Raw genomic sequence first — 27209 nt, 5'->3', positions numbered from 1 at the left:
TTCTAGGACTGAAAGCAACAGGGGCTGGAAGAGATTAACAGTTGTTCTTTTATATATATATATGTATATATTTTTTTAATGCTTTATTTATTTCTGAGAGAGAGAGAGACAGCATGAGCAGGGGAGGGTCAGAGAGAGAGGGAGTCACAGACTGAAACAGGCTTCTGGCTCTGAGCTGGAGAGCCCAACGCAGGGCTCGAACCCACAGACTGTGAGATCATGACCTGAGCCGAAGTCGGACACTTAACTGACTGAGGCACCTAAGTGCCACAGCAATTTTTCTTAAATACAGCTTTAAGCTTAAGAAAGTACTGTTCTAAAACTCTTCACATACCCGTGTGTGTGTGTGTCTGTGTGTGTCTGTGTGTGTATGTGTACATATATTTCACCCCCTTTATGAAGTCTGACATTTACCCTTGTCCTTCGCACTGGCTGTAGCAGTTTGACTACACTTCCCTTTGGATGGAGTGTTCCTGTGGCTGTAGGGCTACAGTTTTCTTTCTTTTTTTTTTTTTTAATTTTTTTATGTTTTATTTATTTCTGAGCAGGGGAGAGAGAGAGACAATTTGAGCAGGGGAGGTCAGAGAGAGAGGGAGATACAGAATCCAAAGCAGGCTCCAGGCTCTGAGCTTGTTGTCAGCACAGAGCCCAACACGGGGCTCCAACCCACGAACCGTGAGATCATGACCTGAGCTGAAGTCAGACGCTTAACCGACCGATCCACCCAGGCGCCCCCAGGGCTACAGTTTTCATAGGAGCTTCCTGTCCCTCACTGGCCACCTGTCTCATTTTGGGAGAGCAGAGGGCTGGCACGTGAGCTCTGCAAAATGGCTCATGTCCATTAAGAGATGGTTGTGTCTAGGGGCGCCTGGGTGGCTCAGTTGGTTGAGCGTCTGACTTAGGCTCAGGTTGTGATCTCACGGTTCTTGAGTTCAAGCCCTGAGTCAGGCTGTCTGCTGTCAGCACGAAGCCTGTTTTAGATCCTCTCTCCTCTTTGCTTTGCCCCTGCTCCCCTGCTTGTACTCTCTCTCTCTCTCTCTCTGAAAAATACATAAACATTAAAAAAGAGAGAGAGAGAGTTGGTTGTGTTTAGGCAGGCCTGGCTCTCGGGTTCCATTAACCTTATGGCTAGAGAAGTGCCCAGCCTACAGTGGTTTGAGTTAGGCAACCTTTCAGGCTCCCAAATCTTGCCGTCGTGTTGTAAAACTATGGTCAGGGAAGTCACCCTGCATGCGGATGCTTCTCACAGTTTCGTCATCCTGGGTTTGAGTGACTCCCTGTAGAAGACTGTCGAGAAAGCCCTGGCGATTCTGCTATGTTTTGACTAGATGACATAGGTCTTAGCTTTCTTCCCTTCTTTCCTGCTTCTCTCTGGGCTCTTTCTGTATACAGAAAGGAAGGGAGTGAGGCAGGGAGGGAAGGAAGGAAGAAGGAAGGATGGAAGGAAGGAGGGAAGGAAGGAAGGAAGGGAAAGAAAGAAAGAAAGGGAAGGAAGGAAGGAGCCTGCTTCGGATTCTGTGCCTTCCCTTTCCCCCTCTGCTCATTCTCTGTCTCTGTCTCCCTCTTAAAAACAAAAAAAAAGAGGGGCGCCTGGTGGCTCAGTCGGTTAAGCATCGGACTTCGGCTCAGGTCATGATCTCACGGTTTGTGGGTTCCAGCCCCACATTGGACTCTGGGCTGACAGCTCAGAGCCCGGAGCCTGTTTCAGATTCTGTGTCTCCCTCTCTCTCTGACCCTCCCCTATTCACACTGTCTCCTTCTCTCAGAAATAAATAAAACTTAAAAAAAAAGTGTGGTATTTAAAACATGGCATAAAATTGAACCACTGTCTGTAATCTCACCATGTCTTATTTGTAAGCAGCAGCTGTGATCTAGACATAGAATTTAGTAATTAGGAACAAATATTACTATGGATTGAACGTTTATGTACCCCCCCAATTCATATGTTGAAAATATTGCCCAAGGTGATATCAGGAGATAGGGGCTTTAGGTGATGATTTGGTCATGAGGATAGACCCTTATGAATGGGATTAGTGCTCTTCTAAAAGAGGTTTCAGAGAAATCCCTCATCCCTTTCCACCTTGTAAGGACCCAGATGATCAGAATATGTAGCCTGAGAGAGAGCTTTCTTCAGAATCTGACACCCTGATCTTGGACTTCCCAGCCTCTGGGACTGTGAGGAATAAATCTTTATTGTTTATAAGCTACCCAGTCTATGGTATTTCTGTTACAACAGTCCAAATGGACTAAGACAGCTATGTTTTGAGTGAAAGTGTTTAAAAATATGATGAGTATAAATCTAAGGTAAACCAGCCAGTCAGGCTGAATAACAGCAGAATGATACCATTGGTTTTCTTTATAAAAATTTTTATCCGGATGGTAAAAATATATTATCAAGGCATTTGTCTCAATAAGGGAAAACAACCTCCCCCTCTTTTTTTCTTTTGGTGCCTCTGATCTTAGGCTTACAAAGAAATGGAATTCTCTGTATTCAGAGGGTGTGAGGCCACTCAAAAAAAAAAAAAAAATGAGTGTTTATTTGAACCTTGTTATCACTGTGGTGAAGAAACGTCATTGCAACAGAAGCCATATGCCATTTACTCTGTTGGGCCCTCGCTTTCAGACAACTCATGAAGCAAGTCACCTTTTTATTCCTGTGAATTCATGGAACACGTAAAAGGAAGTCTAATGGTTTATCATCCAGCTCATTTTTGAATGATGATGTTGGGTGTCCTCTAATGTCATAAAGCAAATATACACATACTGGCTTTTAAAGGGGGAAGAAATCATTTGTTTCTCTGCCACCCTCAACTCTGGTGGTTTAGTTTAAGACTTTCCATTCACCTGTTTATTTTCTACATGTAGAGTGAAAAAACATTGCTTGTTAAGAAAGACATAAACGTATTATGGTGGGTAAGTGGTAGACTTTGTGATTGATGTTATTTTCTTGCTATTGTTGTTTGTTTATTCTGAAATTTTTAAATGTTTGTTTATTTTTGAGAGAGAGCACAAGTGAGGGGAGGGCAGAGAGAGAGAGAGAGAGAGGGATACATTGAATTCGAAGCAGGCTCCAGGCTCTGAGCTGTCAGCACAGAGCCCGACCCGGGGCTCAAACCCATAAACTGTGAGATCATGACCGGAGCCAAAGTCGGAAACTTAACTGACTGAGCCACCCAGGCACCCCCAAAACATTTACTTGCTTATGAAAGTTTTTGTCAATACTTGCATGCAGTAACAAATCAATAGTGTGATAAAAAACAAGAGCTATCCCATTCATCTCCAGAAACAACTTCTTTTAATCATTCTTGGTTAGTTCTTTTGCTAGTTCCATCCATTATTACCAAAAATTATGGAGATAACTCTAGATAATGTACTACACAAGTAGACAATGTTTACACATTGATTCCTAAAAATTGTGTAGGTAACTCTGTATAATATACTTATAAATCCATTTCTGAATTTATCACCTTTAGATAATTTCATTCACTAATACAAAAGATGAGGATTTAGCTAATTTATATTAACTTCCCTCTTTTTTTCTTCTTTTTAAATCTTTGATATCTATATATTAGTTTATAGTTTATGTTATTTTTTTGCTACTGTTTTGGTTTCCATTGTGGGATCTGGTGGCAAGACTTATTTTCCCTTAGAAGGTCCTTGGCCCGTTGCTTTCTAGTGTCCACCATTGATGGGAAACCAGTAGTCTTTGGTATATTCCATTTGCCCTTTGATGTTTGCAGTTTAAGGTGGTATGAGCAGGTCTGGATCTCTTTTCATTAACTGGGTTGTATACTCTGCAGTTCTTTTCAGTGTAATGACATAGATCCTTCTTTAGCTCTGGGAAATTTTCTTTGTTACTTCTTTGATCACTTCCTCCCTCAGTTTTCTCTGCTTCTCTTCCTGGAACTTATGTTGGTCACAGGTTGTACTCAACAATATTTTTTGAGAACTGCCAGGTGTTGTGACACTTTAGAAATCACTAGGAACTAGGAATGCCTGGTTAATACTTGCTTTTGAAAATTGCGTCCATTCCTAACTTTTTGTATAAAATCAGGATCAAAAATACTCTTATTTTTTAAAATATGGAACACAGAAGAAACACACATGGGCCTTTATAAGTTCTCTTATTGCTGCTTATCTTTTACTTTTATAACTCTCTGTTTACTTTTTCCTTAATGATTTTTAGTTACCTTTAAATCTTTCTGGTAAAGACAAGTAGATTTTTTTTTTTTTTTACTTTAGCAGCACCACTGAGCCTAAAATTTAGGCTGGCTATCTGAATAATTCAACATGGTCTCTGAGGGAAAAATATTCCGGGCATCACTTAGAAACCAATTTTGCCTTTAAAAAAAAAAAAAAAAAGAACCACTTTATTGGCAGAATTAAAGGAAGACACAAACAATTAGATGTGCAGAAGACCAGAGAATAGGGCAGCTCTGGTAATTTCTATGGTAGAAATGAATAGACAGTCTTTAGAGTGCTGACATCAGAGCGATTCTCTTCTAAACTTTTTGTTTTTACTGTGATACTCTGTTTAATATTCAGTTTGCAAGAAGAGGGTTTACGTGTTAAACATTGGTGTTCAGCTTGTTTCACAAGCTCACTTTCTGGGAAAAGATGGGACCTTAACTGACTGTTGTACAGTAAGCACAAAGAATGGTGGATGGGTAGTTCCCAGAAAACAGAGTTTTCTCAGCAAACAGACAGAAACAGCAAGCGTCCACCCGGTTTCGTGCCGACGGGCCAAGGTCAGTTCTAACCCACTGGTTCCTTTCTCGTTCTAGTGCTGCCGCCGGTGCTCGTGCCAAGACACAGTGAATATAACCCCCAGCTCAGCCTCCTGGCCAAGTTCCGCAGCGCCTCCCTCCACAGTGAGCCTCTCATGCCGCACAACGCCACCTATCCTGACTCTTTCCAGCAGCCTCCATGCCCCGCGTTCCCTCCCTCGCCCGGGCCCGGGCACGTGTTCTCACAGTCCCCGTGTACCGCCGGCTACCCTCACTCCCCAGGAAGCCCCTCCGAGCCAGAGAGCCCCTATCAACACTCAGGTCAGTCAAAGCTGCAGTCGGTCTACGTAGAGTATGACCCAATACAGTTATTCATGGTGGGACCGTCGTCATTATCATCACTGGTCACTGATGTGCATGTGGAGCTTTACAGTTTATGTGGCAATCTCCTGGGCCACGACCCTGCCCCCTTCTAAGATCAAGGCCATTTGAGAGCAGTTATTCTGGACCTACAACATCTCTTTCAGAAACTNTTTAAAAAAAAAAGGGTTTTTTTTTTTTTTTTTTTTTTTTTTTTTTTACTGTAGTAGCATTAAAATAATAAAATACCTCTCTGACTGAAGCAGGAAGACTTGGCCTGAGGGCAAGCAACGTGAGGGGTCCATGCTTGGCTTTTTCTTTGCACGACTTTACTGGGGCAGAGTCAGGCCTCACCAGGCCAGTGCATCATCCTTTGTATTGTGTGAAGCCAGCACAGCATCTTGAAGACAGGCTTATTCAATAAACATTTGCTGAACTGAAAAAGCCTACGTAAGGGAGAGGGAGTGTGTATGCCATGCCCTGGGCAAAAGGGAGAATCAAGTACATTGTCATGATTGCACGTGCTACCATGCCTACAAAGTGGTCTAAGTTAGGTAATGAAGAAGGGATTTATATGCACCTCATGAGTGTGAGGTAAATCGTATCATGAGGAGCAAGTTCTTAAAGGCATGCGTAGATTCATTCGGTGCTAGATGTTATGATCTGCCTCATTCATTTGTTCATATATTCGTTTATTTGAGAGAGATTTACTGAACTTTTATTGTATACAAGAATTGCTTAGGAAGCCGAAAGGAGAATTAAAAGATTGGTAAAAATTGTCCGTATCCTCACAGAACTTACAAAATGTGGAAAGCTAGGGAAAGAGTTGCCCCTTCCTTTCTTGAGTTATTCAGTTCTTCCTTTTGCGCCCTCAGCAATACAGCTACTATTTCATTTAACACACTACATTATATAAGTCCTCGTGGGTCTATTTCCCCCATTCAGTTGTCAGTCATCTCTCGTATGTGTAGCACAGACCCTAAAACACAGTAGTTGCTCATTTGTTGGTTACAGAGTAAATGGATCACCACACAGGCATTTGGAACACAGGGCTAGTGCTCAGAGTTAGAGATACAGATGTCATTGAGTCAGTAGTTAATTACTGAGCACCTGTGAAGTGTCAGGCACTGTACTACCGCTAAAGGTACAACGATGATTGACTATGACTGCAGGCTCTGACTTTCAAGAGGTAGAAACTGTTGAGAACAATCATGGTCTCAGTAATGCCTGGGCAGATCATTATAAGGACTTGAACCAAAGAAGGGATATCAGGATGGAACCAAGACAATGAATTTGAGGAGGTAGACTTATAGGACTTGATGTGGGGGTGAGACCCTGGGAGGAAGCTCAGGAGTCATCCACACAGAGTGGAAGGAGATGGCTGCTGTCTTACAAGAGGCTGGATTCACAGAGAAAGGGATGCAACAGGAAGAAGTCATTTGAGGATGGAGCCATGCTTAAGGGACAGGAGGATAATTATGTCACAAAACACATATTTACATAAGATTTATCTGCGCTGTAAAGATGGCCTGCACTGACGTCTTCTTGCACTGGTGGGACTAGCAGATTGATATTTTCTGTCTTCCTTCCCACGAAGGGTGGACCTCAACACCTATGCAGAAGCTGGTTGGTTTTTATGGAGGAAATGGCTTTTCTCATTTCAAAGAAAACAATTCTTTTCTGAATGATTAACAGCAAAATGCAACCTGAATAACAGATCCACAGATAAGTGAGACTAAAAGGAAATCTTGAAACTGACTGGTTCAGCCCTTAATTTTTTTTTTATACCAGCTTTATGGAGATATAGTTGAAACACTGTAGAGTTCACACACTTCAAGTGTGGCATTTAATCGTTTTCTGTATCTTAATTTTTTAAGGCCGTGGTAAAATATGCATCACATAAAATTTGCCATTCTAAAGTGTACAATCCAGCAGCATTAAGTACATTCACAGTTGTGAGCTATCATGACCACTGTCTGTTTCCGAAATTTTTTCATCGACCTGACCGGAATCTGAATCCATTCAGCAGTAACTCCTGATTCTCTTCCTCCTCCTTCCTCCAGCCCTTGGTAACTTCCAACCCACTTCTTATCTCTGTGAATTTGCTTCCTCTATAGATACCTCACAGAAGTGAATCTTACAGTATCTGCCTTTTTTGTGTCTGCCTCATTTCAGTTAGCATAGCCTTTTCATAGTTTAGGTTGTATCCTGTGCCAGTTACTTCATTTTTGTAACTGGACAATATTTCATTGAATGGACATACCACACTAAAAAAAAAATCCATTTGTGGGTTGATGGATGTTTGGGTTCTTTCCACCTTTTGGCTAGTGTGAATGCTGTTGTAAACACTGGCATGCAAGCATCTGCTTGAGTCCCTGCTTTCAGCTCCTTTGGGCATATGCCTAGTCGTAGATATGGTGATAGGGTAACTCTGTGTTCAACCCCTGTATTTTATAGATAGACCCACTCAAGGACCTACAAAACGTCCACCTTGCTTTATGACTTCTCCTATAAACAGGGTCAGTGTTTATTTTTCTCACAAGGAAATGATTTTTATCCACGGTTGCACAGTGTGGTCTGCATTGGAATTGCCAGCCAGTGCCTGTTAATGTACATGGCTTCATCTAGCCATTGATTTGCAGACTCAGAATTTCTGAGGAATCTGCATCTTTAACAAGTTTCACTAGCAATTTTTATGCACACTCTAAGTGTGGGAACTACTTGAATGGACAAAATTCAATTCCACAAAGGCGGACTGATTTAACTTTTCATGCCACTGAACTCCATCCACCACTAATGTAACAAGACTATTCTGAACAGACATTAGGAATGGATAAGAGGAATCCGTTATTCTGATGTTCTCACTGAAGGTTTATTCCTCTGCTGCAGGAGTTTTTATTGTGTTGTGAATTAATTTCCGATAAGATAGTATCTACTGAATGCACACCATTTGCCTACCCATGATCGCTGTCCAATTATAGAACTGGTATTTGGGGAGAAGAGTCCCTCTCAGCATGCCTTGGGGCACAGGTTATAATTAGATTTCAGCTATTCTGCATTTTGGGGAGGAGATTTGGAACTATCTCAGAGAAAGACCATCTCTGTGGCCATTATACAGTCCGTGGCAACAGAGGATTTGAAAATTAAGCTCACTTCAAAGAAGGTTTAGCTTTCTGCTTGAAAGTCAGATTCTTCTGCTATTGCAAAAGCTAGGAGAATAGCTCCTAGATTAGATATCTTATCATGCAGTCATTGGAACTTATAACCCATAGATAACTCCTAAGTCAGAGGGAAAACTAATCAGCCATTTTGTGAGGATGTCGGACAACTGATTTCTTCCAGGTGACACTCCCAACATCCTGCAGAATAGCCTTATTATATTGCTGGCCTCTCTTTAGCAATAATGCTATCCACCAAGCCCTGGAGTTTCACAGCAAGAAAGGTTGGATCTGACTGTCTTTGTGCAGTTTATCAGTTTGACATTCCTCTGTTTTACTGCTTTCTTTTAGTTGACACACCACCCCCGCCTTATCATGCCACAGAAGCCCCAGGGACCCAGAATGGCCGACCTGTAGATGCCACAGCTGATAGTCATTTAGTGCTGTCAGTGCCTCATGGAGGTAAATTTGTAGATGAACAGCTAAATGTAGCTGTTTTCCAAGGGCATTTCCTATTACCCCAAAACAAAACAAATCCAAAAAGAAGCGAAATGTGCTAGCCTGCTATTTCACATGTGTTTTAAAGGGCAGAAAGCATGGCTGTGTGTTTTAACTTTGGCATTCCTCAGTACCGTAGACTGAATGTTTGTTTATCATCCTGGTTACTAGAGTAAGTTAACTTTTTATTTTAATCTAACATTTAGATGTTTGTAGTTCTTGATGTTTAGTACAGGAAGTGGTATTTAAGTTAGTAATTTTGTCCCAATGGTGTTTATGGTATAGTTTTGTCGTGGTGTCTTTGATTTAGCTGAGAGGGGGGATTTTACGTCTTACACATATATGTAAATATGTAAGGAGGTTTTTTTGCAGGATTTTGTCTGTTTCTTATAATAAGCTAGATAAACGTTGCTCAATTTTCATGTCCACATAAACCACATGGAGATCTTCTTTAAGTGCGGGTTTGGATTCCGTAGGTCCGGGGTGGGACCCACGGTCGGCGTTCCTAGCAAGCTCCGAGGTGATGCCCACACAGTGGTTTCAGGAACCACGCGGGGTGGAGAGGGTGTAATGGAACTTACCGTTTAACGTCTGCCAGGGTGAAGTCTTCTATAAGTAAGGACCCTTTTGTAAATCAGATAATAACCCCCTAACTTACGTTTCAGAAATGTATGTTTTCATGCATGTAGGAATGCACGGTAGATATAAGACTAACTAGGATATTTGAAGAGAGCTAATATAATCAATAAAAAGATGGAGGAAGAGTGTACGTGGCAAAGAATTAGCACTCTGAACTGTGGCTGGTTATTGGCAACTTAATTAGCTTTGAAAAATTTGGCATAACATTCATGGATGTCCTAATGAAAGCTGTCTTTAAAATAGTTTATGCCATAAATAACTAAGTACTCCGTGTGTACACAGCAGAGAATGTGAGTCTATGTAGATGGGTTTTTTTTCTTAAATAATTTAAAGTCCTCTCTGGAGTGTCTGATTCGACTTTTATTATATCCAGACTATTATATTTCATCTTTAGTTTGTTAGAAAATGATACTCTTGTCACACGTATTCGGTTTGGTACAGTGACAGTAATACGCTGTCATTCACACATAAAGAGGAAGTGACTTGCCTCCTTTCTTGGGGCTATCTCCTTTAGGGGTGGTGGAATTGACACTGATCAGTTCATATCGTCGTTTGTGAGGCCCCCTCAATACTTATAAATATGATTACAAATGCTCTAACCAGGGGAGAGTCACAGGGACCGTGGCCACGTGTGTGTTAACCAGATGAGCTAACGTAGCTTCTGTCAAGTGACGGGTTTGAAAAGACCACAAAGAGCATCCTTGCCTTGCGGCCACTTTTCTGGTTAACAGCACTGATGTGGGTTTGCAGGTGGGACCCTGGGCTGGGAAGCCTGGCGTGACACTAGGGATGTGCTCTCTGGTTCTTTGTCTTTCAGACTTTCGACCGGTTTGCTACGAGGAGCCGCAGCACTGGTGCTCTGTTGCGTACTATGAACTGAACAACCGAGTTGGGGAGACGTTCCAGGCCTCCTCCCGAAGCGTGCTTATAGATGGATTCACAGACCCTTCAAATAACAGGAACAGATTCTGTCTTGGACTTCTTTCTAATGTAAACAGAAACTCAACAATAGAAAACACCAGGAGACACATAGGAAAGGGTAAAAGCAAATATGTAATTCCTGTATTCTTCTGAGCTAAAACATGGGAGAGAAACACGCCACGTACGGGCTACATAACCTAGCAGGCTGGCCCCAGGCTGGTGAGCTGGGAGAAAGCGCCTCAGTCTCTCTGTTTCTAGGGTCAGCACAGGGTAAATATTATGAACACAGACAAGATAGTAAATATGAAAGCAGGATGAAATTATTGAACAGAACTATCATGAATTATTTTCAAATTGCCAAAAGATGGAAAGTAAGATAAGAGGAATTCCGGCTCGGTGATTATATATATCAAGTAAAGGGACCTTTGGAGACTTAGAAGCGAGGTAATGAAAATCATGACCTGTTTATGTTTGTAAACCTTTGGCAGTGATTGGCATTCTCCTGTGGCCAGGCATTGGTATGAAGCAGATGGGCACAGGCTTCCCTGGGGTCTGGCCAATGATACTTTGAAGCCTGTCTCATCACCATGATTAATGGTAGCAAATCCTAACCGAGTGTGAGGCCTGGTTGCAGATCTTTAAATCATTTTCTTTGTATTAGAAGAGTTGGTAGTATTTGATACCTGGTTGTCCACTATTATGTCAGACTACTGTGGATTCCCAGGCGTACAGAACCTTTAGAGTCATTTTATCTTTTCTCTCCCCCTCCAGCCCTTNAATCAGATTATTCTTCCTAACGTACCCCCTAAATGTCTTCTGTCATAGGAAACCTCCAAGCTGTTGATGAGAAACGGCTTGAATTGTTGACTCTCATGGTGATATTTATGTTTGTTTATATCCTGTATTTTTCCATAGTGGCTTTGAGGTGGCACAAGGGAAAACTTTGCAGTGAAGTGATCAATGAAAAATAGAAAATCAGAAACTGGGGGCTGACTGAGAGTGGCAGGGAAGGAGAATACAGCTAAAGGTGACCATTGTAATTGTGATTAAAATTTTGCTCTAGGTTTCCTGACAGGGAGGTCAAAACAAGGAAACAGACTGTATTGCAATTTTTATCCCAAAGGAGGAAACATAGTCATTCTTCAAAGGAAATAATACTTTCCCTTTGAATGAATTCTTTTTTTTTTTAATTTTTAATGTTTTTTACTTATTTCCGAGAGAGAGAGAGACAGCATGAGCAGGGGAAGGTCAGAGAGAGAGGGAGACACAGAATGTGAAGCAGAATCCAGGCTCTGAGCTGGCTGTCAGCACAGAGCCCCACGCGGGGCTCGAAGCCACAAACCGTGGGATCATGACCTGAGCTGAAGTCGGACGCTTAACTGACTGAGCCACCCAGGTTCCTCCCTTTGACTGAATTCTTAAATAAATTTCTCAGGTACTATGATTTTACTTAGAACATAGATAAGAATCTCCATGTGCAATTGGAGACAGACATTAAAACATTGTGGAGTTGTGTGCTGACGGGCTTTGCAGATTGGTCTGTGTATTAGACTTTAGACTTATGCTGATGTCACTGATCTAAAGGTAGAATTCAGATATTAAAAGGGTGTTGTATACCTTCTGGGAACCCTTCTGAAAGTAGCTTGTGTAAAGTGCTGCTGCTGCAGACATGGAGAGTTGAGGTTCTGCGTTACTGCCTGAGAGTGAATCCCCAGGTTAAGAAGCCATCGGAATAAGAGCTAGGACCGATGGCCTTTCGGGAAAGCCCGGAAGTCTGTCTGAGTGCTCGTTGGATGGAACCGCACTCCATCCTCATGTGGTCTCCCATGCAGAGTCAGAGTCTTCCCAGAAAGCTGTTTGGGGGGCCCCTGGGTGGCTCAGTCAGTTAAGCGTCCGACTTCAGCTCAGGTCATGATCTCGCGGTTCGTGGGTTCGAGCCCCGCGTCGGGCTCTGTGCTGACTGCCAGCTCAGAGCCTGGAGCCTGTTTCAGTCTGTGACTCCCTCTCTCTCTGACCCTCCCCTGCTCACGCTGTCTCTCTCTCTCTCCTGGAAATAAAAAAAAAAAAAAAAAAAGGGAAGGGGAAAAAAGGGAAAGGGGAAAAAAAAAAAAAAAAAAAAAAAAGGAAGAGCTATCAGTCTTCTATGAGGTCAAGGGGCCATTTCTCAGGTGCTCCTTTGGATTATTTGGTTCTGAGCAGCATGGCTTCCTGGAGCACCAGCCTGAATAAATTTGCAGCAAAACGCCTGCCTAGATTATTGAATAAGTTAACTTTTTCTGTGGAGTTACTTAATAGAGACTCTTGGATTTCAGACATATGCCTTCGTCTCACAAATATTTGTTGAGCCTCTATTCTTAGCCAGACTATTCCAGCACTAGGGATGTAGCATTTGGAAACAAAGAAACAAAACAAAGACAAAAAATCCTGCTTCCATGGGTTACATATTATAACCAAGGCATGACGGGAAGAAATAATGTTATGTTTTATGATTAGAGAAAAACCCAGGAGAGGAAGAGAATGGGGAAAGCATGTTTTAATGTAGAATGGAGTGACCAGGGAAGGCTTTCCTAACAAGGTGACATTTGAGCAGAAAGGGAAAGAGGGAATTAGCCACATGGAGGGGGGGGAACCTTTCGAAGCAGAGGGAACAGCAGGGGCAAAGCCCGGAAGCCCACCAGGTACATTGTAAGGAACAGCAGGGAAGCCAAGGTGAGTGGGCCAAGTGAGTAGTAAGAGAATGGGGAAATCTTTGGGGGGGGGAGGGGAAGGACGAGGTCGCAGTGACCTTGAGGCCGGTTTAAGCGCTTTGGCTTTGACTCTGCATAAAATAGAAAGATAGATTTAAGTTGAGACCTGAATTTTCACCTTCAAAGGATCCCCTGGCTATTAAAATAAAACTAAACTGTTAGTAGGGTAAGGGTAGAAGGTTTAAAAAACATGCGTAAAAGAGAAGCCTGAAAGGTATATCACAAATGTTAGCTTTGATTGTAGCTGAGTTTTAGTCTCTGCATCTCTGTATTTTCTAAATGTTCTCTAGTGAGCTNGCCAGGATTGCCACAGCAGTGTGGCCCAGCCGGGCAGAGTGGCTGAGTGTGAGTAGTGAGGTGGGCCATTCACCGTAGGCCACACAGGTATGATGAACCTGTTTGTTCATCGTAGTGTCCAAAGAGACTTCAAGCCTTCAAATACAGATTTGGGGCCTGACCTTGCTACCAGCCCAGAGATGGCTTTGTGTGAATTAGAAGCCCCTTTCTCAACATAAGTTACTGCCATCTTCTGGAGAAGCTTTATAATGACTATATAAATCTTGAACAGCTGTGAGGCACACACACCCTGGAGTTGTGCAGTGCACAGTCCAATGGAGGGCCTATCCTCTGAACCAAAGCCCTAACGTGGATCTGGAACTCTGTGTTTTTATATTATTTTTCTGATCATACGTTAAAACATTTTTTTTTGGAAAATTTCAAACATACAAAAGTGGACAGAATCATGCAGTAAATATTGATATCACCATCTCTAGCTTCAACAAGGATTCACATTCTGTGCATTTTTTCCTCTATCCCTCCACAATATTTTTGCAAGAGTACTCAAGACATATTTTAATGTTTATTTTTGAGACAGAGAGAGTGAGCGGGGGCCGGGGGGCGGGGTGCAGAGAGAGAGGATCCAGAGAGGGCTGTATGCTGTCAGCACAGAGCCTGACCTGGGGCTCAAACTCAGGAACCGTGAGATCATGACCTGAGCCAAAGTCAGACGCTCAACTTACTGAGCCACCCAGGCACCCCTTGCAAGAGTCTTTTAAAATCAATCTCAGGTTTCATATCCTTTCTCCATAGATTTGAGTGTATATATAGAGATATACATATATTTGTCCTGCCGCTCAGAGCTGACTCAGGCCCCCATGTGCTCATTCCGTGGGCTCTGGCCCCTCTTTTTGCTCAGGACGCTAAACCACCACCCGCCTGCCCCATCTCTTCTCTGCTTTCCCTACTCTGGCAACTGTGCTGTGGTTGCAGGTAATACTTTAACAGGATTGAAAATTATCCTCTAAATAAGGACCAGGGTCAGATAACAAAAGTCCTATCTATTCTACTTAGTAGGTTCTGGGAGGATTATAGATTTGAAGGTCATTCAATTCAAACACATACTGAATACTTAGCAGTCTCCTCTGGCTCTTTCCCCACTGGTTCACCCTCTTCTGAAAAAACCACCACCACTGCAGAGGCAGGCCCTCACCCTTCCCCCCTTCCCCAGCCGCCCAGGAGGGCTCACAGGGGCTGGTAAAGGAAGTCTGCTTGTATTCACCCCTGCCTCACCCCCATGTCCATGCAGTCAGGTAACTATGTCCCAGCCAGTTCGGACCTTTCTGCCTACTCTGCACCGCCTGGGCCATTGGTGCCAGACCCCAGGCTGTTCAGGGACAGTGAGAAGGGACATGAGAAAGAGCAGGGAGTGGAGAGCTGAGAAAAAAAAGGGGGGGGGGGCGGCAGCCCGTTGTAAGTGGCGAGAGGGGAACCCGGGCCTGGACATCAGATGCTTTCGCTTTGTGACTCCACATCTGTGTCTCCAGTGCTATGGCTGCAATGCGTAGTACTGAAAACCATTCTGTTCTAAAATTGTATTACGGGAAAGGAGATGGGAAAAGGAAACAGTAAATGGGATGGGAGGCAGTCACAGTAATGCACAGTCGTCGCAGGTGCTGCTTAGAAGCTGACAGAGGCCCTGGGCAGCTAGCTGCCCTGTGATGTGTCCTCAGTGTGGCTGTGCAGAACCCCCCAGGGTCTCTGGATTCTGTGACTTAAAAATCTGTATTTGCCATTTGAGGAGATCCAAAGCATATGACTCTAGGGGTATCCTGGCTCATTTCTATGAACACCTTGTGACTGCACACGATTGTGCTCACAGTCACATTGACAGCTAATGCTGGAGAACTGTGTTTCCCCTGAAAGCCTAAAGGAAACCCATTCTGGATTTAACATTCACTAGACTAGAATGTCTTCGTTTTATCTAATCCCAGTTGCTTGCTCTACAATTATGTTAACTTATGTTAAACCCAGATACTTGGAGGGAAAGAATCAGCTCAGATTTAATTTGGAGTGAAAATTAGACTGGGCAGCACCAATCTCGGGATGCTGTCTTGCTTTTTTAAGTATAAGAATGTGAGATAAAGTAGCATAAGCTGAATTTTTATTGTGAGTCTATATCTGAAAAAGGTGGCAAGGATTTCCTTTTTCCTAAGTAAAATATAGGCATTATTTTTGTGATCCATAATAGTAGGTGACAAGTTAAAAATTTTTTAATGTTTTTATTTTTGAGAGAGAGTGAGAACTGGGGAATGACAGAGAGAGAGAGAGGGACACACAGAATCCAAAGCAGGCCCCAGGCTTTGAGCTGTCAGCACAGAGGCTGATGCGGGGCTTGAACTCACAAACTATGAGACCATGACCTGAGCTGAAGTCGGACACCCAACCGAGTCAGCCAGCACCCTCAGAGCTTTGAGTGAATAATGGAGCATCTGAGTGGCTCACTTGGTTAAGCATCCGACTTCGGCTCAGGTCATGATCTCACAGTTTGTGGGTTTGAGCCCCACGTCGGGCTCTGTGCTGACAGCTCAGAGCCTGGAGCCTGCTTCGGATTCTGTGTCTCCGTCTATCTCTGCTTCTCCCTCGCTCATGCTCTCTCTCTCAAAAATAAATATTTAAAAATAGAGTGAAAAAGCATGAGATTGAGAGTGACAAAAGGAGTAGTAAATGAGAGCCTCGGCAATCATTGTAAACATGGGGGTTGCCATCCGCCTTTAAATGGACTGGCAGGAAACAAACCCAGATTATAATTAGAAGTCACTGAGGTCACACTGCTTACTGTGGTTGGTAATAGTAACATTAATTGCACAATAGACAGTCACACACCTTGAAGTTGCAATGATAAGGGGACAGTGTTCATCCTAAACTAATGGTGCTGCTGCCTGAGAACCCTGTTCTTACTTACCTCGCAGGCGTGCATTTATACTATGTTGGGGGAGAAGTGTACGCCGAGTGTGTGAGTGACAGCAGCATCTTCGTGCAGAGCCGGAACTGCAACTATCAGCACGGCTTCCACCCGGCCACCGTCTGCAAGATCCCCAGCGGCTGCAGCCTCAAGATCTTCAACAACCAGCTCTTTGCTCAGCTGCTGGCGCAGTCAGTTCACCACGGGTTCGAAGTCGTCTACGAGTTAACTAAGATGTGCACTATCCGGATGAGCTTTGTGAAGGTAAGGAGTGCTTGCTCTCAGATGTTAAGGTAGAAAATGAACAACTAAATAAAATGAGCCAAAATGAATCTTTGGGTGATGTGTGGCAGCTCTACAGTCAGTTCAGGTAGACAGCAGGGTTTTTGTGGAGGAGAGGGGGTTGGGGAGCTCTGTTCAGTTGTTTTTAGGAAGAGCTCCCCTATGAGTAAGTATCAACTCTCTTCTTTAGCAGTTAACAAGAAAATACTTAAGCATGTTAGCTTTGGAGGCACCTGGGTGGCTCCCATCGGTTGAGCATCTGACTTCAGGTCAGATTATGATCTCACAGTTCATGGGTTTGCACCCTGCGTCGGGCTTTGTGTGGACAACCTGGACCCTGGAGCCTGCTTTGGATTCTATGTCTCCCTCTCTGTTTCTGCCCCTTCCCTGCTCGTGCTCGCTCTCTCTCTCTCTCTCCCCAAAATAAATAAACATTAAAAACATGTTAGTTTTGAAGGAAGAACTAGTTAAGGTAGTTGTCTGATTTTTTTCATGCAGAAGATAAAGTGACAAGGATAATTTTATAGGACTTCATGCCACAGAGGTTTTCTTCATCTGTCAAATTGCTGAGCACTGTTGTCTCCAAATAAATGGTTGTTGAATTTATCTGAATTAAGTAAAACGTTGTTCTAGCTCTTAGAAAGCTTCCAGACAGAAGAGGTGATATTTATAACTAAGCCACAAAATAGGCAGTACTGGTTCTAATGCAAGCTAGTGTACAGTAAGTTGCTATTATAAAGGCATAAACAAATTGGGATAGAAATATTATGGGTGGATATGATTACCTCAGAGAGAAGTAGATGTTCTGTATATGAATATTTGTTGAATATTTCTTGAATTAGGTCTTACTAATGTTGCTGTGAAGGTTGGAGACTGAGGAAGTTACTTAGTGGGAAGGAAGCACAGCTGGGTTTGTACACTGAAGCCACACACTCCGATGTCACATCTGCTGTTGCATCTCATGCAGAGCACTGGGAATAATTCTAGTATTTCAAAATCTGAGCGTGTTTATCACACTAACTGGGTGTATGTGACATAGTTTTCACATTGTTGCATACCCATTCAGGAAATCAGTATGGCTTTTTCCAGGTTTATTTTTTTTCTAATTCTTATTTATTTTGAGAGAGAGGGAGGGGCAGAAAGAGAGGAGAGAGAGAGAATCCCAAGCAGGCTTCTCGCTGTCAGAGGAGAGCCCGACTAGGTGCTTGAACCCATGAACTGTGAGATCATGACCTGAGCTGAAATCAAGCCTGGGACGCTTGACTGACTGAGCCACCCAGGTGCCTGTTCCAGGTTTTTTCAAAGTAAAATTTATTAATCCTTTAAAGTTATCAGGAAACATAGTTGTCCTATTTTTCTATAACTCTATTTTTTTTGTATTTGTAATTTTAGTAATTATTTAAAAAACGACAATCGAGAACATAGTTTCCAATGGAGAAAATGGCTTTTTGAAATTCTTTCATGATGACAAAGCAGTTTTATTCAAGTTTACTGTTAAGCTTTTAAGGCATGTTTATACTGGAAAGCAATTAGCAAATACCTGGAAATCTTTTCAAACGTTTTGATACGTTAGAGCCAGCAGAGGGCATTAAATCGCTGCGAACGTACAGCCATTTGACTCCTAGTTGTTTTTTCCGGGTTCGTGTTTTTAAAATTAGGATGAAATGCCAGTACGTCAGAGGTAATCATCTCACTGTACTATGAGTTTGCACAGAAACCTGATTGTCCTAAGATCAATTAGATGTATTTCATAAAGCTATACAATTCACAGCAAAAACAGTTAACTAATATTGCAAATACAGCAACAGATGGCTAGTTTAAAAGAAATTTAAATGAGTAAGGAAGAATGTGAAGTATGTGAGGTGGTGGGTGTTAACTAAGTTAATATGGTGATCATGTCACAATATATGCGTACATCCAGTCACCATGTTGTACACCCGGAGCAAACACAGTGTGTATCAGTTATATCTCAACAAACTTGGGGGGGGGATAGTACAAATAAAAATAATGTAAAATATCTCTTTAGTAATTACATATCAGTTATGTATTAATATCTTAGGTATGTTGAATTGAATAAAACACACTATCAATCTTTAAAAAATACAAGAAATTATAGAGGACTAAACACTGGTGGCTGCCATTGAGGGGTGATGGGCTAGATCATCCTTACCTCTGATGTTTACTGATTCTAGGACTCATCCAGTCAGTCAGTGAGATGTTACTGAGCGCCCACCTTGTGCCGCAGCAGGCACCATTCTACGTTGTGGGATACATCAGTGATTACCCAAGATCTGTGCCCTCATGGAATCAATATTCCATTAGGGAGAGACAGGCAATAAACAACAGCTATACTAAAGAACCTGCATGGAAAGAGAAACAGAGCAGGATGTGGGGAATTGGGAGCAATGGAGTAGGGTAGTTTGCAAGCTTTAAAAAGGTGGGCATCATGGGCCTTACTGGGGACTTGAAGGAGATGAGGGAGTTAAATCGTGAAGGTATCTGGAGGGGAAGCAGAGGGAAGGGCAGACCCTACAGCAAGAGCATGCCCTGACATTTGTAGGAACCAGGAGGCTGGGGCGCCTGGAGTGTGAGTGGCGAGCCGGGGGGTGACATCAGAGAAGTGATAGGGACCCAGGTCAATGCTTTAGAAGCCGCTACAAGGATTTCAGCTTTTACTCTAACAAGATAGGGAGCCCTGAAGGGATAGGAGCAGAGAATTTCGTAACCTGACTTACATTTTTAAAGGATCACTATAGTTACTATGCGGATTGCAAATATTATGCAGGCAAGGACGGAAGCAGAGAGCCCCGCTAAGAGCCCACTGCAGTACTCAGTTGAGAGAGGACAGTTGCTCTCAGCTGAGAGAGGAGCGTTATGGTAGAAGTTGTAAGAAGGGTAACGATTCTGAGTTGTGCAGGTGATTCTGGGTGAGGTATGAAAAAGGAGGAGTGAGCAAGATGAAGTTCCCGCCACCCAGGGCTGAGGAGATAAAAGTGGGTCAGGTTTAGATAGAAGATTGAGTTCAGTTTTAGTGAGGGAAACTTTGCACTGACACACATCCCGGTGGAAATGCTGAAGAGACGGTTCAAGGTGCGAGTCAGGATGTAGGGAGAGGGCTGGGCTGGAGATGTTAGTGTAGGAATTGTTAGCACGTGCACACTCTCTGTCCATGAGCCCGAGTGGAACTGCCAGTAGTTTGAGTTTAACAGAGAAGATCAGGGGTTCTAGGACAGAGCCCTGGGACACTTCAACCTCAAAGGAGAAAGAACCAGCAAAGAAAACTGGGGAAGATTAACCAATGTAGGAGTGCAACCAAGAAAGTAAGCTGCTCTTTAAACCAAAAGAAGAAAGTCTATTGAGGGGAGAGGACAAACCAAATCACATACTGCCCAACTGACTCAGAGACTGAGAGCTGGTCATTAATTTTAGCAGGTAAGGTTTTTTTTTTTTAATGTTTAAAGGATTTGTTTTTAATGTTTATTAATTTAGTTTGAGAGAAAGAAAGAGAGTGAGCTAGGGAGGGGCAGAGAGAGGGAGAGAATCCCGAGCAGGCTCCAAGCCGCCAGCACAGAGCCGCACACAGGGCTCGATCCCAAGACTGTAAGATCATGACCTGTGCCAAAATCGAGTCGGACGTTTAACTGACTGAGCCAACCAGGTGCCCCATTTTTTTTTTTTTTTTTATCTTAACAGAAACAGTTGTGTTGAAGGCTGGGGTTGAAATGCCGATCAGAATGGAATTAAGAGAGAACAGAAGGAGAGGAATTGATACAGCCAGCTCGGACAACTCTTTGGAGGGTTTTTGCTAGGAAAAGGGTCAGAAGTATAGGGCAGTAAGTGGTGGTAAGCAGTGGAGCCGAGAGAAGTATTTTGAAGATGGGAGATATTTCATCATATCCCTATGTTGATGGGAGTGATCCAGCAGAAAACATTGGGGTACATGTGCCCCCTCTGCATCAGCACTCCTGTATCCTTTGGATAAATTCCTCGTAGTGCTATTGCTGGGTCATAGAATAGTTCTGTTTTTAATTTTTTGAGGAACGTCCACACTGTTTTCCAGAGCGGCTGCACCAGTTTGCATTCCCACCAACGGTGCAGGGGGTGCCCGTTTCTCCACATCCTCACTCTTGGCTCTCTCCTTGCTTTTCAGGGCTGGGGAGCAGAGTATCATCGCCAGGATGTCACGAGCACCCCCTGCTGGATTGAGATTCATCTTCATGGGCCACTGCAGTGGCTGGACAAAGTTCTGACTCAGATGGGCTCTCCACATAACCCCATCTCATCGGTGTCTTAACAGTCAGTCGTGCCTTCATCGGCATTTCTAGAGCATAGATGCTATTGCAGGCAGTGGCTTACACCATTTCAGGTTTGCAACTAACTGAAGTGTCTAAGTACATATGTAAATACATATAATATATACTATTCATATTTTTTATCACCAGTTGTTTCGTGCTTTCTAGTTAAACCTGATGCCAGTACAACGTGATTAGAAAAGCAGGTTTTTCGCGCCTGTGCTATAATAATAGGAAGCAGCTTCTATTGTGGGCAGTAACAAATGAAAGGCAACTGTGTCAATAGTATTTGAAAAATGTTGGCAGAATAAAAGGTGGCTTTAGTCAGCCGTGTCATTGTAAGGCATGTTGGGTGGCCTACCAGAAAAATATCAAAACCGTTTATATATTACAAGGGTACTAGCAGCACTAGAGCAAATAACACTTTCAGACAAAAGAAAAAAGCAGTCGAACCCATATAATTTAAACAATCTCACTTTTAGTGTTATCAGCAAGGAAAACAACAACAACAACAACAGATCAAGCCTGTAAAATCAGTTATGTAAGACAAGTCACGTAAATGATTTTATTTCTCAAGTTGAAATACCGATAGCTGGATGATTGTGCTGATATTAATGGTACATTTGAAACAAATTTAAACTGTGATTGCAAAGGAAACTGTGAAGCTGGGAGCCACATTGCCTCATAATCTACCACTGAGAAAAACAAAAAACAGAATGAGTCTAATACATGGGAAGGTTAATAGGAAAACAGCAGGAAATGAGCATTATTCCCAAATTGCAAAACAAGACCAGAACTTAGCCCAAGAATCAGCCAGGGAGATACTTGCTCCCCACGTAGGGAATCAGGGCTGTGTTTTCCAGGTTCCTGAAGTCTGGCAGCCTGGCCACCTCTGGAGTGTGCACGGTGAGCGAGAGGACCGTGTGTGCACATCTTGCGTGGAGAAGCAGCAGTAAAATAAGAAGCAGCAGAAGACCCTGCGTTTCCTTACCCCTTCTCACGTTCCCATCAAGAGACTCATGGCAAGGGCACTCCTTTTGCCGCATTTTCCCTACACGTTGGCACATACTATTTACAGATGACTAAAACCGTGGTGAAGCCTTTCAGAAAATCTGGACACATTGCTGGGATGAAGTTTATGAGTTATTTAACTTAGTGTCTCGATCTGCTGGTCACATCTGGTAGCCTCTTATAAAGCTGAAACCTCATACCCGGAAATAACTTCCTAAATAGGATAATAAGTTCATAATCCTTATAATTTCTGGGGAACAGTGGTACTAGAGAGTGGGACACTGAAAAAATATATATGGTATTAAAAACCAGTTCTTAGTTACTCTTGGATGATAAAGAAAGGAGAGGAAAATTCCCCCCATTTCTAGGTACTTTCATATATATATATATATATAATTCCCACCCACTAAACACTGCACTGCTTCGAAAAATATTTCACACCCTCTTAAAAATGTATAATTTAAGAAGGTAATTATGCTTGCAACAGACGGTCCTTCAGTAATCCAAGAGGCTTCTTCATTTATACATTCTATCTCAAGGCTTTTTAGCATTAGCACACAGTCGTTGCTTCTTGTTGAATTGTATTCAAGGTAGAAATGATCCTGTGAAAAAGATATATGAGTGAGCGCCTACCATCACCTCCTGTAAGCACTAGTGTTATCTAATAGAACCTTTCATATATGCAATAGAAAATAGTTCCCCGTTAAAATTAGGTGGTCCATTTAGTGTTTAGAAACCCCATAGTTCATTGGTTCATCACCTATGTACTGTGCTCCTGTGCGTGCTGGGTACAGTGTTAGGTACTGTGGAATCCAGTGTAAACCAGAGACAGCCCCAGACTCTGGAGCCGAGAATCTATTAGGAAACCTGTGTAGACATCTTGATGTATTTGAACTTTTAAAACAAAACAAAACCTGCAATCTTTTTCTGCTTGAAAAAAAAAAAAACCACAACGGATGATTTCTTAACTATCTCTCTTTTGAAACTTACTTCTCTTCTTTTCTGACCAATCAGGTAAGGGATGAAGTCTTCCTTGGATAATTGTTACTTTTCTTCAGTGCTTCAAAGTTATTTGTTTTCTCTCCTTACTTTCTTATTTTCCAGTTTTTCCCCATTTATTTTCTTGGAAGAGGCTTTAATATGGACAGTCTTCCTCATATGAGTACTGTTCCGTGAGAACATCAGGTACACATGGCTTTTGCTTCAGAGATTTAACATGACTTTCTTGATCTCCTCACAAGTGCTCAAACTCATCCTCTGGTAACCCGATACCTTTGCAGAATGAATTGTAACTGGTTGTTTGTAAGTTACATTTAAAAAAATTTTTTTAAGGTTTATTTATTGTTGAGAGAGAGAAAGAGAGAGAGCATGAGTTGGGGAGCGGAGAAGGAGACATTGAGCAGGTTTCAGGCTCTGAGCTGTCAGCACAGAGCCCGACATCGGACTTGAACTCACGAACTGCAAAATCATGTCCTGAGCTGCAGTCGGACACTTAACCGACTGAGCCACTCAGGTGCCCCGCTTATAAGTTATGTTTTAAACAAATAAACAAGCCTGGATTTTCATGCAGCTTTGGGAAACCAGGACAAAATACTCCAGTGAGCCTGTGTTATTCCTTTGAAAAAAGCACATGATTAAAGCGGTACATTTGCGAAATCACCAGTCCGTCTCACCCAGAGCCTATTAGGATGCGAGTGAAATGCAGAAGAGTTAACCCTTCAGTCACCGTGACAGTCACATTCTCATTGGCCTTTTAACATTTCTGTTGGCAAAAATTGGCCAAAGTTGTAATGCATCGTTTGCTTTCAGACTTCCACGTTTGCTCATTTAGCATTTGTTCCTTGAGATGGACAATCCAGAAAAATGTAAGAGCATTGTTTTGGAGGATAGCTAGCAAACTGGACATGCTAAGCCAATTAAAGGCATGGCAATGCCAAACATGTTTGAGGTTGCCATGGGCAAGGGTCGTGCAATAGCGAACAACAACATCGTGGCCTGCTCTGAAGACCCAGAACATTTGTTGTGTTGTTCAAGCCTTTTGTGTTTGTTTGTTTGTTTCTTGTTAAAAAATTGTGATGTGAGAAATTCGTTTTAGGTGATTTTACTATATGCCAATGCTTTGGAACTATAAAGATGTCACTTTTCAACATATTTACCTTTTTTTTTTTTAACACTCAGTATAAATCAGGAAAGGTTGTACAACAACCTAGCACTAGCACTCAAAATCCCTTTTTCATTGTCTTCTAAGGGATTAGGAGCAACAACAAAAGCTGCTTCTATCACCTGCTAGACTTTAAGCACCTGCTTAACTTCGAATGTGTCCCTGATACTTGGTATATATATTCAACAACTAAAGAAAAATATAATGTGCATCCCAAGTTTGCCTTCCCCATTATGATTTTGCAATTGAACTGTATGACAAGACTAGAGGGTCCTGGCCTATGTTAAGTTCAAATTAATGTAACACAAACCAACAAAAAAGGGAACTATTTCTATGTAAGTAACACGTTTGATTATAATATCTAGGCTTCAGTTATCCTTCAAATGCACACTTATACCTGTTACCTAATTGTTTATAATAAACAGTACTGTACCTATATGTTTTTGGCTCATTTTTCCCTACAAACATCAGGAAAGGATCACTGTGTGTGGATCCTTAAGATGATCTTAAACCATCTTATTTTGAAAATGAGATGCTTTTAAAATATAACATTTAAAAAAATTTTTTAATGTTTTATTTATTTCTGAGAGAGAGAGAGCACACGTGAGCAGGGGAGGGTCAGAGAGAGGGAGACACAGAATCAGAAGCAGGCTTCAGGCTCTGAGCTAGCTGTCAGCACAGAGCCTGACGCGGGGCTTGAACCCACGAACCGTGATATCATGACCTGAGCCGAAGTCGGACGCTTAACCAACTGAGTCACCCAGGCGCCCCTACAATACAACATGTTATAAGAGAAATTAGGTAATGGTTTTGAATTAAATATCTTGGGCTAATTGGCATAACATGTAGAATCTTGAAGATCCTTTGTAGTAACTTCAGAGAGGATATGCATAAAAGGTTTCTTTTTTCTGGATCGTGGCAAATATTAAGTGATATTACAGTATATAGGAAAGAGCTTTATTATAGAACATCTGTTCGTTGATCAAGAGGGTGCTCAAGATGGATAGTGAATAAAAACGAAGATAAAATCCAGGAGGAAATTCTCAACTCCATTTTCTCCCAGTCTTAAAATGGAGGGGAGAAAATATATAAACCTTTCAAGAAAGCTTAGTCTTCTTATTGACTTGATCAAGGTTTTCCTTTTTTAATTTTTTTTTTAGAAATGCCCTCTTTATTCAGAAGAGATATTTGTGGATTTCCAAACTATAAACAAGTGAAAGAAGGACTATTCTGGGTCAGATGTAAGTGGGGCTTATGAGGCCTCCAGTTTAAGCCGTGAGTTTATGGAAAACAGTGATTGTATCTTGTCTGCTTTTGCATCTTCATGTTCTTGACCCTGTCCCTGAATCTGATATTTGGTAGGGACATTTCAAACACTAACTAGTACAGACTTTTTAAATGTATCATGGCATAGACGTATAAGACTGTCTTTAAACATTAGCCCGTCTTAGAGGAAAAATATTTTCATCATCTGAGAAACCTCTACATACTTATTTACCAGATTATTCTAGGTGTCAGCCACCATAGATGTACAGCAGGCACTGTAGACGCAATGACAAACAACACAGTTTCTGCCTTTAAAGGAATTTAGCAATTTGTGGAGGAAGATGAACAAGTACATCAATAAAGGTCAGTGCACTATCAGTTGTGGCAGGCTCCTGGGGGACCAAGCAGTGACATCTCCATCAGGCCCTAGGTGGGTACCTGGGAAGGCTTCTGGGACAATCCAACTTGCCTTCCTTCCCACCGGTTCTAAGGGAACTGTGCAAGTCATCCGAGACCTTCCCAAGCTGGGTTGGACGTCTCTTCTCTGTGTAATAGTTACTTATTTTGAGAGAGAGAGAGAGAGAGAGAGAGAAAGCGTGCATATGCGCACATGTGCAAGATGGGGAGAGGCAGAGAGAAAGGGAGACACACAGGATCTGAAACAGGCTCTGTGATGACATCAGCAAGCCCAATACAGGGTTTGAACTCACGAACCGCAAGATCATGACTTGAGCTGAAGTCGGATGCTTAACCCACCGAGCCACCCAGGTGCTTCTCCAGTTCTTTTAAAAAATCAGCAAGTGGGGCGCCTGGGTGGCTCAGTCGGATGAGCATCCGACTTAAGCTCAGGTCATGATCTCACAGTTCGTGGGTTCGAGCCCCGCGTCGGGCTCTGTGCTGACAGCTCAGAGCCTGGAGCCTGCTTCAGATTCTGTGTCTCCCTCTCTCTCTGACCCTCCCCTGCTTGTGCTCTCTGTCTCTCTCTCTCAAATAAGTACATTAAAAAATTTTTTTAAAAATCAGCAAGTATTTCATTCCTCCTCTTCTTTGAAGTATTTGCAAGCCTCCTACTGCGTGTCCAGTGACCATGTTGCAGCCGGTGAGGGTGCGAGAAGCATGCTTATGATTTGGTTTGGAAACAGATATTCAGCCGCAGAGCAGTAGCAAAGAAAAAAAGGTAGTTTCCACAGTTAAACAGTTAATAATTGTTTTTATCTCAAGCATTTATTTTTAAAATGTGAGTTTCAGTAAAAATTCAGTAAAGATGGGAAAGAAGCATAAGGAATTCTGATGTTGCAGCCAAGAGTTGCACCTGCTCAACTCTGCCATTGCAGTGCACAGGCGGCTGTAAACAGAATGTCAATGATGCGCGTGGCTAGGCGCCAATAAAACTTTATGGACGCTGAAATTTGAACTTCAGTACTTTTCACATGTCATGAAGCTTTTTCCTTTTGATTTTTCAACCATTTAAAATTTTTTTTAATGTTTTTTTTTATTTATTTCTAGGAGAAAGAGAGAGAGAGAGCGTGAGCAGGGGAGGGTCAGAGAGAGAGGGAGTCACAGACACTGAAACAGGCTCCAGGCTCTGAGCTGGCAGTCAGCGCAGAGCCCGACGCGGGGCTCGAACCCACGAACTGCGAGATCATGACCTAAGCGAAAGTCGGATGCTTAACCGACTAAGCCACCCAGGCGCCCCTGATTTTTCAACCATTTAAAAATGTGAAAACTACTCTTAGCCTGCAGCAGCGGTACGGAAACAGGCTGTGGGGAGGACTTCGCCTGGGGCAGGGTGGCAGTTTGCCCGTTGCTCCTTGGAAGACTGAGAGACCACCCTGAGTGCTGCAGTCACAGCTTTGCTCCCATCCAAATGCAGCCCCATGAGACGCCCCAAACCCGACCACCGGAG

The 27209-nt window shown here is 42.6% G+C and overlaps 1 protein-coding gene across 4 annotated transcripts in view; it reads left to right on the top strand.

The window, feature by feature from the left end:
- SMAD9 (SMAD family member 9) overlaps positions 1-24475 on the top strand; it is a 67225-nt gene extending 42750 nt beyond the window's left edge. For 3 of the 4 annotated variants that reach the window (XM_077752549.1, XM_077752550.1, XM_077752551.1), the window contains exons 3-7: positions 4785-5048; positions 8597-8707; positions 10200-10421; positions 16299-16555; positions 20724-24475. In XM_077752549.1, the coding sequence (XP_077608675.1) occupies positions 4785-5048; positions 8597-8707; positions 10200-10421; positions 16299-16555; positions 20724-20867 (998 nt within the window). In that variant the 3' untranslated portion in view covers positions 20868-24475. The remainder of the gene's footprint in view (positions 1-4784; positions 5049-8596; positions 8708-10199; positions 10422-16298; positions 16556-20723) is intronic. The other variant, XM_077752552.1, reaches the window with a different exon arrangement.
- Positions 24476-27209: the final 2734 nt, after the last annotated feature.

Source organism: Crocuta crocuta, unplaced genomic scaffold (assembly GCF_008692635.1).
Source record: "Crocuta crocuta isolate KB4526 unplaced genomic scaffold, BGI_CrCroc_1.0 scaffold190, whole genome shotgun sequence".
NCBI classification, from domain to species: domain Eukaryota; kingdom Metazoa; phylum Chordata; class Mammalia; order Carnivora; family Hyaenidae; genus Crocuta; species Crocuta crocuta.
The sequence above is the reverse complement of the archived record's forward strand: the minus strand, read 5'-3'. Positions and strand labels throughout refer to the sequence as shown.